Here is a 12,962-nt window from a genome sequence, read left to right as displayed (position 1 = left end):
GAAACCTAAGCGCAGGTCGTATACCAGCATACAAAGCAACGAAATCAGGGCATTTTGCATTTACCTTGTAAATCCTGAAACCCTCCGGGTGTTTAATTTTTCTTTTCCAGAACCACAAGATGAACATAAAGGCAAAACCGGCAGAGTAGAAAGGCACTGATGAGAGGCTTCTTTTAAAATTCTAATGAAATTTAATTTAATTTACAATTAAAATTCTTTCAAAGTTGCCCCGGTTCTGATCAGCAGTGAACCACTCAGACAGAGACAAGCCCTTGTCACTGAGCTGATCTCGGGGGGTGGTCCCTATGCTGACCCAGGACAGTTTGTCTCACTCAGGCTGGGTTCTGTGCTCTTGAGTGTCCCCACTTGCTCACTCACGGAAGACAAAGTGAGAGTCTCTGCAGGAGAGAAAATCGACAGAGAGAACTTACCTCTCCTCCTTCACCTCCTCATGTCCTGCTGAAGTTCTCCCGGGGGAAAGACACGTTTTCATTCTTTTCCTTACAGCCACAGAGGAAAATTCCGTGTTCTCAGAAATCTGCAAATCAAAGCTCTGATTAGTTCTAAGTGGCCGTTAACACCTCTGTGACCAGAATCAAGTTCTCGGGTCACTCTCCCCAGACGTCATCATCTTTCATCTTAATCTGTGTTTCTGCTTCCAACTGGGTCCCGTCCTCCAGGCCCTGGCAGACTAGAAGAATGCTCAGCCATTTGGGAGAACAGGACCTTGGGGAGCTCGCTTAGCCCAGACAGGATGGTGGATGCTTGCCTGTGGGCTCAAGGCAGGAAGTCCAAGACTGGACAGTGGCTTTGGGGACAGAGAGGTGCTGAGTAATAGAGAGTAAAGCATGGGCTGGCTGGGGAGAGAAGAGGGGCGAGCTGCCGGGCAGGTGCCATCAGGAGGTCTGACCCTGACATAGCCCTTCAGCACCACCTAATGTTGCTCCTTTTCTTTTTAAGCAAGGTGAAAACCTAGGGAGACGTCAGGCCCTCATAGCTGAGCAACAGGGTGGGACTGTGCAAAGCCCGGCTTACTTTGCTGGGTACTGGACCACTCTTAAGAGAGTGATTTGTTCTGAGCATTTACTCTGAAGAAGGGCATTACAGTCTCTGGGTTCTGGATGATCAGGAACAACTTACAACTCATTGTCAAGGGCTAGTTTATTCTTATTACGACCTCAAGTATTGTAATAGAAAGCTATGCATTCATTTGAGGAGATGAGAATCAAGTACAAGGCTTTGTACATGCCAGGCAGGCAGGCACTGTACTACAGAGATGTACCCTCAGCCCTATGTTGGCTTTTGAAAAGACACAGGAATTCTTTCTCTGGGTATTCGAATGAAGAATGGGGTTTAGGATACGCTCTTTCCTTTATGTGCTATTTTATACTTAAACACGTACAGTTACGTTGTTTTCTCCTTACAAATGCCCTGTGAATTCCATGAAGTGGATTTTATTAGTCCAGCCTTGCCATAGAGGAATTTCAGGGTAAAGTGCTAACGGACTTGCTGGAGGGTCTAGGTGTCATGATTTATTATGCGAAAGGGAGGGGATAGGAACCATGCTGCGCAGATGCGGTGGCGGGCTGAACAGATGCATGCCATGCGGGCATGGTGGTGGTGGTGGAGTCCAGTACTACACACTCCAGACGCTGTATCCATGTGGAGAGTTTATTATAATAGAGAGATAAAGAGGCAGAGAGACAGAAAGAGGGAGAGAGGGGGGTGGTACACACCTCGTGGGGAGGAAAAGCAGAAGGAGAGAGAGAAAGGGGGTGGAGTTTTTCCTGAAGAAGAGGCTTCTACCTCAGGATGTCAGGTAGCAGAATGGCCCCAAGGGACAGGATCAGAATATTAACACCAGGGATAGAAGAAGGATTAAGACATCGGTCAGGTTCCCTGTGAAGGAGCCAAGTCCCAGCTCCACTCTCTCTCCAGTACAAAAGACAGCTTTCCCAGCATGATCGATAGTACTCACTTCTTACTGGGCAAGTTTTCCAAACAAACTTAATGACAAATCTTTATGTTTTAATTGTTACCCTTTGACAGAAAAACGGAATGCATAATGCATACTATATGAAAATATATGGTATATTTCTCGTGTGTGTGTGTGTGTGTGTGTGTGTGTGTGTGTGTGTGTGTGTGTGTATGTGTGTGTACTATAATGAGGAAATCAAATTGTACTCCACATCACAAGTGGATACACTGTGGAAGACTGGATAGTTGAAGTCTTTGTGTAGACTCTTCTGCCATTCTGCTCTTGGGATCATCTCATTTTGTATAATAACTTCCTTGCCCCTCCTTCCCTGTTGGAGACACACACACACACACACACACACACACAGTCACACACACATTCTGTTCTATAGGGTGGAGTCTCTTAGAGCCCCACAGGTGGTCTTCCTTACCCCTCCCAACTACAAGCCTTGGATGTCCACTCTGCTTTCTACCTCTGCCCTCAGAGTGGCTGCTCTTCACTGACCGGAAGTCCTCCAAGTTGTCCTTTTGTAGCTGGTCACAGGTGCCCCTGCCTCCTCTTTGGCTCTTGTTTTTATCTCTCTGCCTCTGCCAACCCCCCTCCCCCTACAACACACAGACACAGACACACACATATTGACGCACACATACAGAGACACACAGAGACATACATATTTGACACACATGGACACACACAGACACACATTGATACACACATCAACACACAGACACACACTGATACACACATCAACACACAGACACACACTGATACACACATCAACACACAGACACACACAGATGCATACATATCGACACACAGAGACACATACAGACATAGACACACACACACACACACACACACCCCTCTGGAGTGTGCATTCATTGACTGGCCTTCCACGTGCTTGCTGACTTGTCCAGCTTTTACCTTGAGTCAGCTGGACAGCCATGACATGTCATTAAGATCTACATAAGAGTGAATCTTCTGTTGGCCGACTGGAGTTTCCTTGCTCATATTTATTTTCATATTCAGAATAATTCGGATGGGTATCTTCCTGTCACTGTTCCCTTACCCTGTTGTATGTACACCAACCCTAGTGCATACATAGACACAAATATCGTGAGTCTGTTTCTTTGCTCGTGTTTGTTGAATGAAGGAACGATTGAATAGATGCAATTTGGGGAGTTCAGATACTTAACTTTTAAATAAATAAAGGCTGAATTCATAAATCTTATTGATTCTGAAACCAATACCCCTCTTGACTTTTCAAATAAAATGTACACATATATATGTGTGTGTTTGCTATTTTTAGAGTCATTGCAATTCACGAGAAACTATCCAATCTTGCGCAAATAGCTGAGCTATCATTACCATCGGTTCCCGAAATTGCTTCAGAGGAAAATATATATGAATCAGTAGATTCTGAGGATAAATCAGCTGATACAGACATGGAAGTAAGTACATTGCTAAATGATGGCAAAATGAACTTGCAATTGTAGGGTGGATCTCATTATACACCGTTATTTAAGTCACCGTTTGCTTTGTCAGAGCGGGACTACACAACTTCATGACTCTCTGACCTTCAATTTTCTTTACTTACGCTACCAGATATGGCCAACTCTTGCGTACGCATGAGTATCACGTGCACCTGTGTGTGTGGGAATACATGCATGCATGTGCGTGCCTGTGGGAGCCACAGGTTACTCTCAACTACCATTCTTCAAGATGCCATTCACCTTGTTTCTCACGGCAAGGTATTTCACTGAACCCGGGGCTCACCAATTAGGCTAGACTGGCTGGCCAGTGAGCCCCATGGGTCGTCCTGTTTCTGCCTCCCACGCACTGGGATTACGAGCATGGACCACCAGGCTCTTATATTTTCATTTTTACCATGAGTTCTGGGGCTCAAACTCAGGTCCCCATGGTTCTAAGGTGAACACTTTACCAACCACAGCATCTCCTTGGCTCTGGCCCAGCGTACATCCTATGCGGGAGGAAAGGGGGGCAGACCACACCTCTGTCCCTCGTGATCTCACCGTGTCATGCACACTAACATTTTGTTGGTCACATAAGCCTCATGCTGTGGGTGCCAGTGACCTCACGACCAGCTTGGCAATAGGAAATCCAGAATATTACCGAAATGGCGCAAGTAGCAGGCAGTCAGGAATCATTTTTGTTTTCTTGTGTCAATTTTAGATGCGATTGATTTTCTGTTTGGATATTTTATGGTTTGGCAAATTTATTACCGCCTTCTTTCCAGCTTCTGCCGTCTCCTCACTTCTGAATTCTGCCACATCTCTGCACGTATCAGAAACTGTACCTAGTGTTTATATTTTTATAGCCCTGTAAAAAGTGCTAACAGCAAGGGGCAGGAAGACCTTTGGTTACATTCTTTTCTCGTCTGTTTGGTTTCTTGTGACTAATTTTTTTTTTTTTCCATCACTGTTTCCCACTTATTAGATCTGGATTTTCGGGTGTTCATCGATACAATTTTTGACTCAAGAGCTCAAACTGATCACATAGTGTCTCAGTCTCATTTTCTTCCTGGGCTCCCCCAGCCTCCAGCTGTTCTTTCAACCAGGCTGGAGCTTGCTGGTGTGGCTGGTTCTGGCTCTCCCCTGCTGCTCTCCTGGTGGAGGCTGGATCGGTCTGGGCCACAGCCTTGCTTTTCTACTCTGAAAGCTTCCAGGGTCTTTTCTTTAGTTTTAGTCTAGGAGATCTTTTGTTTTCTGAAGTCATTTGGCCAGGCGAATATGTAACTAGTTACCAATAATAAAACATCTTTTAATTCTTTAATCTTAAAGAATAACATTTACACGGCTCTTCATTTTTCTATTTAACTCATCTATCCACTTTTCATAGGTGAGTGAGTAAGAGCTAGCAACTTTTCTGGTTTTCAGAGAATATTTGTTGGCATTTTCAGTCTTAATTTACTAGCAAAATGACTAAATGAGTTTTCAGTTATTATGCAAGTTAGCAGCCCATATGTAAGAGAGCCCATCAGCGGAGTTCAGACAGCCTTTGTAAAAGGCTACTCTTCCAGCATTTAAGTCCATTGCACTCTTTGCCAGGATTTATAAAGAGCAGATGTCTTAGAATTCTAGTTGTGCATCTTTTTCAATGGCCTCAGATATTACCTCGCTCACCTGACTTCATCCTTTTCAGTGGCCTCAGATGTCACCATGCTCACGTGACTTCATCCTTCACAAAGGCCTCAGATGTTACCATGCTCACTGTGCTTACTGATAAACTGAGTGTGGCATTAAATCTTGCAGTAGGTCAGAGTGCCCCCACTATCTCAAACGCAGGAGATTTTAGAGAGATACAGATTATACATTTCTTGCACGAAGATCATGTGGCTCTCATGTCTGCTTTCAGGAAGAGCTCGGCCCTCTTGACTCATGCTCATCGTTTGTAGTGCACTTACCATCAGTTCTTTAGTCACAAACTCATCAGAGTGCTATCTTTGAGACACAGTCTAGAATAGTCTTTGCTTGAATTATTCCTAGTATATATCTCCATAGTTACTATATGGAAAATCATTTCCTTACAAATCTGCCCGTCTTTTTAGCTTTGATTGTCTCAGGCAGGAAAACGTCTACAATATGAGTAAGGATGCTAGACTGTGTTCTGCCAACTCTGTTTTACACCTCAGTCAGATGCTTAATCTTTTTCTAGAGCTAATTTTCTTTTCGTTTCTAAAATAAATAATCCTTTTACATAAAGACAGGCTGTTTGGATAGAACCAGGGTTTGCACGGTGACCCTGTTCAACGTAGGTGTAAAATTCATCATAAGAAGACAAATGTCCAGGTCAGGAGGTTGACTGTGAACATAAACAAATCAAGAATAAATAGGGATGTGGGGGTGGACAGAGGAATCCAGAGGACCTGTGTTTCCTTAGTGAAGGCCCATAACTTGTTCTCGCATTCTGATTGGTGTATTGAGGTCAACCACAGAGGAGCCAAGCCTCTTCAATCTTGATATCCTCCTCCGTATGTTTAAATTTGTTTCCCTCACTTAGTGTTTCCTTAGCATTAAAGTATGTTTTGGGCATGTTCCAGTTCCTGTTGTCTCTGTATGTGAAAGAACATCACCAAACAGAAGGAACTGTGCTTGCTTGGAATTGAAGTGGTAAGACAATTAGTTCACAGCATTTATGAGACGTGGAAGTAACATAGTTTTCTTTTTTTGTACACAATACTAAACAGCACTTTAAGAGAAGCTAGATTCTGGCTCATATCAAATCTCATTGACTAAATTTGTCGTCATGGCAATTCTCACTTCCAGCTAATTAGAAGCTAACTAGGACCCTTGAAGAGATCAATTCTGGTCTGGAATTGAACAGGAATTCATGGCTTCTATAATGTGATATTTCTATTAGATGTTATATATGTTGTTGGTGGGTTATTGAACATAAGGATATAAATCATGTACCTTTGTTTGCTATGTAGGGTGTGGGTTTTGTTCATTTCTTCTCCCTTTGTTTTTTCTGATGTCCTTCCTATTTTCTTTTTTTTTTTGTTTACTTTTCCAAAGTCCCTTAGGTCCAGCATAAGCCAGGGATTTTGGAACACAGATGTTAATTTAAAATAGATTAGTGAGGCTGCACAGCAGGTGTTCAGATCACTTCTAACAGGAGCAATGGCTCAGAAGACTGGTTTCTATTGCTCCACCACTTACAGCAAGCAGAACTGGCATATTACCACATAGGAAAGAACTCAGTTGTAGCTTAATTGGTAGAGTGCTTGCCTAGCATGCATGAAGCACTGGGCTCATTCTCCAGCACACCATAAAACTGGATGCAGTGGCCCATGCCTATAATTTTGGCACTTGGGAAGCAAAGGTAAGAGGATCAGGGGTTCAAGGTTATCTTTCTCACTTACATAGTGAGTTAAGTGTAGCTTGAGTTTTCCTGCCTGGCCCACAGTCAGGACAAATCTCTGTCACCCACCAGTCCCATAGCTGCTCAGATCCAACCAAGTAAACACAGAGACTTATATTGCTTACAAACTGTATGGCCGTGGCAGGCTTCTTGCTAACTGTTCTTATAGCGTAAATTAATCCATTTCTATAAATCTATACCTTGCCACATGGCTCATGGCTTACCAGCATCTTTACATGCTGCTTGTCATGGAGGCAGCTGGCAGTGTCTCTCTCTCTCTCTCTCTCTGCCTTCCTGTCCTCTCAATTCTCCTCTCTGTTAGTCCCGCCTATACTTCCTGCCTGGCCACTGGCCAATCAGTGTTTTATTTATTGACCAATCAGAGCAATGTGACACAGACCATCCCACAGCAGTTAAGGATAGCCTGATCTAAGTTAAGGATCGCCTCTGTCTCCACAAAACAAATCAACAAACAAAGGACCAAAAAATAGAAAAGTTGTTTGCAAGCCAGGGCGATTTTTAAGATATAAACACCTTATTTAGAATGAGAATATGTTGATCCAAGAAACCCACTATATGTTTGCCAAAATGCATAAGGCTACTTCAGCAAATATTTATGTAATGCCTGAACAGTATAAGTGGATTAAAATTAGCATACTATTAACAGTCCCAAATATAGAAGTACTGTGGCTACAAAAGCCTGGAGAAAAAATACACTCTGGTTTTAGCATTCTCGGCTCTTTCTGAGAAAACCATTATTGGCAAACATTTAGGGAACAGTGAGACCTATGTGTCAGAGCACTGTGTCAGAGCACCGTGGGGGAGCGTAGATGAATCTGGAGGGCAGGGCGGAGGTAAGAGCTTCTCACTCTGACCTCACTACCCAGTGCTGGAAGAGGCTGTCTTCCCCCTTCCCCTCTCCGGACTGAGAGCTCCTCAATTAAGTATCTTGTTCCTCTCTGATTCCTGCTTCCCTGCGTGGCCTGTAGGGGGCAGCCCACAGACGACTGAGTAAATGGTGAAGGGCTGAGGGGAAGTCAGACTGGGTTTTGGGGAATTGGAGAAGGCTGAACTCTGCTTCAACAGGCATCTCACCCTACCATGTGATAATCATGGTGGTGAGAACAGAGGGAGCAGGGATTTGAAGGCAGGAAGTGTTTCTCTCAGTGTGGGTCAGAGATGATGAGGATTCCTGCTAAGTGAATTGGCTTTGGTGTGTTGGAGTTGCTCAGAGGTCCGTGAGTCTCATAGGATTCATGGGGGTTTCTTTGAAGGGAAAAGGCCAAAGCCTGGCTAAGGGTCCCTTCAGCTCTCTCGGACCCTTATCGAAAGGAAGCAGCATGCTTCCCACTGCTTTCCGTCTAGGAATGCTGAGCTCAGTGCTTCCCCACCTCCGTGGCAGCAAGGTTATGAGAGGGACCCAAAGCTCCGGCCTCGACATGGACCAACCCCACCGAGTGTGTGTGTGGCTTACCTCACAGCCAGAGCAACACAGCATCACTGAGACAAAATTCCCCTTCGATAGATGTTGAGAAAGGCAGTAGACGGCATCTATCGGGGAACACTGCTCCGTTCATCTGTCACTGAGCTAATAGATGGTACAGACGAAGCTGTTTTGCTTGATGGCTCCTGATGAAATCATGGCCGTCACCCATCATGACTGTTACCGAAACCCTTTATATGGAGAAATCATACTTTTAACAACTCAAGAACCCAGCGAGAACTACAAGCATATAAATAAAGTAGAGCAGTGCAGGTAGGGAAGTGTGCTCCCCTCTGTATGGAAATGTGGGTCCGAACCTAGAGGGCCATCAGGGGGAGTGGTCAGTGCCGGGCCTCCTGCCCTCCCTCCATCTTTGTTAGCCTTTTGAAGCTGACCTCAAGCTCAAATGGTGTGAAGAGCCTCCTAGCCGATTGTTCTTCCCCTTGCTGTTTCCCAAGCCAGCTCAACTTTCAACAGTGGTCAGAATTACATTTTTTCTTTTCTTCCCTTCCTTCCTTCCTTCCTTCCTTCCTTCCTTCCTTCCTTCCTTCCTTCCTTCCTTCCTTCCTTCCTTCCTTCCTTCCTTCCTTCCCTCCCTCCCTCCCTCCCTCCCTCCCTCCCTCCCTCCCTCCCTCCCTCCCTCCCTCCCTCCCTCCCTCTTTCTTTCTTTCTTTCTTTCTTTCTTTCTTTCTTTCTTTCTTTCTTTCTTTCTTTCTTTCCTTCCTTCCTTCCTTCCTTCCTTCCTTCCTTCCTTCCTTCCTTCCTTCCTTCCTTCCTTCCTTCTTTCTTTCTTTCTTTCTTTCCTTTCTTTCTTTCTTTCTTTCTTTCTTTCTTTCTTTTCAAGATAGGGTTTCTCTGTGTAGTTTTGGTGCCTGTCCTGGATCTCGCTCTGTAGACCAGGCTGGCCTCGAACTCACAGAGATCTGCCCTGGCTCTGCCTCCCAAGTACTGGGACCAAAGGCGTGCGCCACCACCGCCTGGTCAGAATTATATTTTTAATGCAATCTGTATCATTATTTGCCCAGTCTCCTCCTAACTAATTTCCTAGTTTAAACTCAAATCCCTTGCTTTTATGTGAGCTGTTGCTGCAGGAAAGACCACATCATGTGCCCATGTTCCTTGAACGCCCATCACTTGTGGCTCATGCATCCCACCTCACCCCTGCCTTTGCCTCCATTCTCAAACAGTTCAAATCCTTCTTCTCCTTTTTCCTTGTTTATTTTTATTTTTGTATCCTTTCATGATTTCACTGCATCTTAATGGAATCGTATACAATGTACATTAATATAATGTTCACATAATAAGTATGATGTCCTCACATCATCTCTCCCCCATTATTCTATCACTTTTCTCCTCTCACTGGACTCCTCCTCCTCCTCCTCCATTAGGCCCCTCCCACTTCCGTGGACTTTTTTTGTTGGCGGCTCTCTATATTTAATTAGGATTGTCTATATGAACATGGGAGGGGATATTTGGTGAAAGTCCTGTGAGAAAGTGACCCTGAGGACTCAGGGTTAGTGGGACATCGGCATCACCACTTCCAAGGCTCCAAGAACATTAAGGAAGAGGGGGCAGGAAGAAGGTAAGGGCTGGAGGAGAGAGCGAGGGACGGGAAAAGCTGTCCTCTTAACATTACACAGCTCTTACACCCGCAGACTTCAAACAGCAGTGGCTACCTTCACAAGACCTGTATGAGAAAGGCCCAATAACATTCCATCATGGAGCGGGGAGGGACTTAGGATTCCCCTCCCCTCCCTGAAGAGATAAAGGAATTCATGGTGCCTGGGGTGGGGGCTGAATTCCTCAGTGGTGTAGACCCTGGTAGATGGCCCTCCCACTCTCTCAGGGCACAGGTCACATGAGCTCTGTTCAGTAACTCCTTATTCGTCACACTAACAATCGCTCTCCACCCCTGTGATCTTACCACATGTCATAACTACACGCGTTCTGATCAGATGCCATTTAATTTTATTGTGCATCTATTTTTTTCCACTAAAATTCCTTCTGTTTCTTCACCTTTGTATCCCACAGCACCTGGCAGAATGTCTTGAATATATTTGTTAAGTTTAAGAATTAGCTGTAGTTTTCCTTTCTTAATATTTTAATTCTAATTGGATCATTTTTGTATATATGCATTTATTAAAACTATTAAAGCTTCATTTGGAATTCCAAGGTCTATTACCCTTTGATTTTTATTTTAAGGTTTTAACCATCATTGCTCAGTTATGATTTAAAAATTAATGTATTTTTATCATTTTACTATTTGAGTGCCAGTGCATATGTATATTAATACTATCATCAAAACAAATTGTTGATTCCTCCAGGGCTAGATGCTGGCAACGTTTTGAGGTAGGTAGAGCTTAGCTCTGACAATTCTTTTTTTTTTTTTTAATTTAGTTATTTATGTGTGTAAGTGTTTTGTATGCACTCACGCCTGCACACCACATGCATGCCCAGCTTGTTAGTATCTGGGGGAATCAGAAAAGGGTATCAGATCCCCTGGCACTGGAGCCTCAGGTGGTTCTGAGCCACCAGGTGGGTGCTGGGAACTGAACCCAGGTCCTCTGGAAGAGCAAGTGCTTCACCTCCGAGGCACCTCCCCAGCCTCATCTCTCCACCTTGCAGTCCTGATCCCTTCCATTGTAAGGAAAGGGAAAGAACACTTGCTCAGTAAAATGGGCTTGGAGGGAAAAGGCAGAGACGCATCCCATGCATAGTAAGCCTGTGTACTGCCGACGACCAGACACAGCACAGTGAGCCCGATAGGAACAGAAGAGAGGAGTCAAATCTGCACTCAGCCCCACAGGGGACACAAACTCTCTCTCATCTCTGCCTCTTCCCCTTCCTCAGCTTCACATCTCTAACCCAGTGGCTGCCTTCTCCAACTCCACGTCTTACCTCACAGCTCACATGGCTACCACTGGCTCTGACAAGTGTTGCATTTTCTCCATGAAGCTGCCATGATAGGGAGTCTGGTTGTGTCAGCCATACTTGTGGGGAGGTCATTTGAGGTCAGGTGTCGACACATAAAGACAACTGTGTCCCTACAGTCAGGCCATGCAAGGCCATCAGCAGACGATGTCCATACACTATGGCCTCTTTCTGTTGACTTCTCTCAATACCCTTTCTCTTTTGTCCCCAAATGCCTCCCATTCTTTTCCACTTAAACTCCTACTTGCCAGCCCCTGAGACCCGACCCGAATCACTTCTTCCTGAGGATTTCTCCTCAATGGAAAGTCATTTCCCCAAACCTTATTTTGGTGTAAACTATTATACTTATCATTCCTCTGCAGACTATGCATCTTAATAGTAGATGTCCAGGGGAAAAGGACCCTATAGCAACAGACATTCATGATGAAACACAGGTCTCATTTTATGGCTCCCTGGTATGCTTTCAAAGGAACCTAGATGACTTGAGCAATTGACTTCTTATTCTCTATTTCACAGCTTGGAAATAGGGGCTGAGTGACATAAAATAAGACAAAAATAGTTAATAGTCAATATGGCCTACTTTCCCAATGACACCAGAATCACCCTGTTCTGTTTTTCTTTCTAGAACATGATCCTTGAATGTTGCTCTGAAATAATGGCTCTGTTTTCCACCGACAGAGACCCCACTCCACTGACTGAGGTATGTGCCTCTTCCCTGAGACTGTCTGGGATTGTTCACGGATATTCCTTTTGCTGTGTTAACAGAGACACAGCATGTACCCAACCGCAAATACAGAGGACCCCACTTCCTTAATTCATGTGAAAAAGTATTTATAATAGCTTATTACTTTGGTTAAATGTATTCTTTGCTAGAAAACTTCAGCTGGTGCAGAAAAATTATAAAAAGAATTTAAAAGAAATCACCTCATAGCCACCATGCCATGAAAATCCCCTGTTAGCATTTGGAGAACATCTAGAATTTTTTCCATGTATACACAAATTTAGAATTTTTATACCAATGGAATCAACTTTATATGCATCATGAAACTTGCTATTTCACTGACCAATGTGGTAGTTAGAAAGAAAATGGCCCTCATAGGCCATGGGGAGTGGCACTCTTGGGAGGTGTGGCCTATTGGAGTAGATGTGGCTTTGATGGAGGAAGTAATCACTGGGGGTGGGCTTTGAGGTCTCATATATTCAAGCCACGCCCAGTATGGCAGTCACTTCCTGCTGCCTGTGGATCCAGAGGTAGAACTCTCAGCTCCTTCTCCAGCACCATATCTACCTCTGTGCCACCTGTCATGATGATAATGGACAAAACCTCTGAACTGTAAGCCAGCCTCAATGAAGTGTTTTCCTTTATAAAAGTTGCCATAGTCATGGTGTCTCTTCACAGCAATAGAAACCTTAAGACAACCAATAATGTCACAGAGAATTTTTGTATGTGAAAACTCTACTTTGTCATATTTAGTGCCTTAGAACAGTCTCATACATTTGCTTGCCAAGCACTGTTTACATAGCCAAATACTTATTACTTATGATGGATCTTGGGGTATATGTGTATATACATATGTGCGTATATAAATAAACGTACTATAAAACTTATACTTTTAGCTATTAGATGTACTGGACAGCTGTTAAGTTTGAATGCCATGCACCTATTACCTTTACCCACCTCGCAAACTG

The 12,962-nt window shown here is 44.1% G+C and overlaps 1 protein-coding gene across 1 annotated transcript in view; it reads left to right on the top strand.

Annotated features, from left to right (window-relative positions):
* Cfap54 (cilia and flagella associated protein 54) overlaps positions 1–12,962 on the top strand; it is a 297,311-nt gene that overhangs the window by 261,647 nt on the left and 22,702 nt on the right. The window contains exons 66-67 of the mRNA XM_042263184.2: positions 3,288–3,429; positions 11,899–11,973. Coding sequence (XP_042119118.2) covers positions 3,288–3,429; positions 11,899–11,973 — 217 coding nt within the window. The remainder of the gene's footprint in view (positions 1–3,287; positions 3,430–11,898; positions 11,974–12,962) is intronic.

The sequence above is a fragment of the Peromyscus maniculatus genome, chromosome 18 (assembly GCF_049852395.1).
Source record: "Peromyscus maniculatus bairdii isolate BWxNUB_F1_BW_parent chromosome 18, HU_Pman_BW_mat_3.1, whole genome shotgun sequence".
In the NCBI taxonomy this organism is placed as follows: Eukaryota; Metazoa; Chordata; class Mammalia; order Rodentia; family Cricetidae; genus Peromyscus; species Peromyscus maniculatus.
Note: the sequence above shows the minus strand (reverse complement) of the source record. Positions and strands in the feature narration are given on the sequence as shown.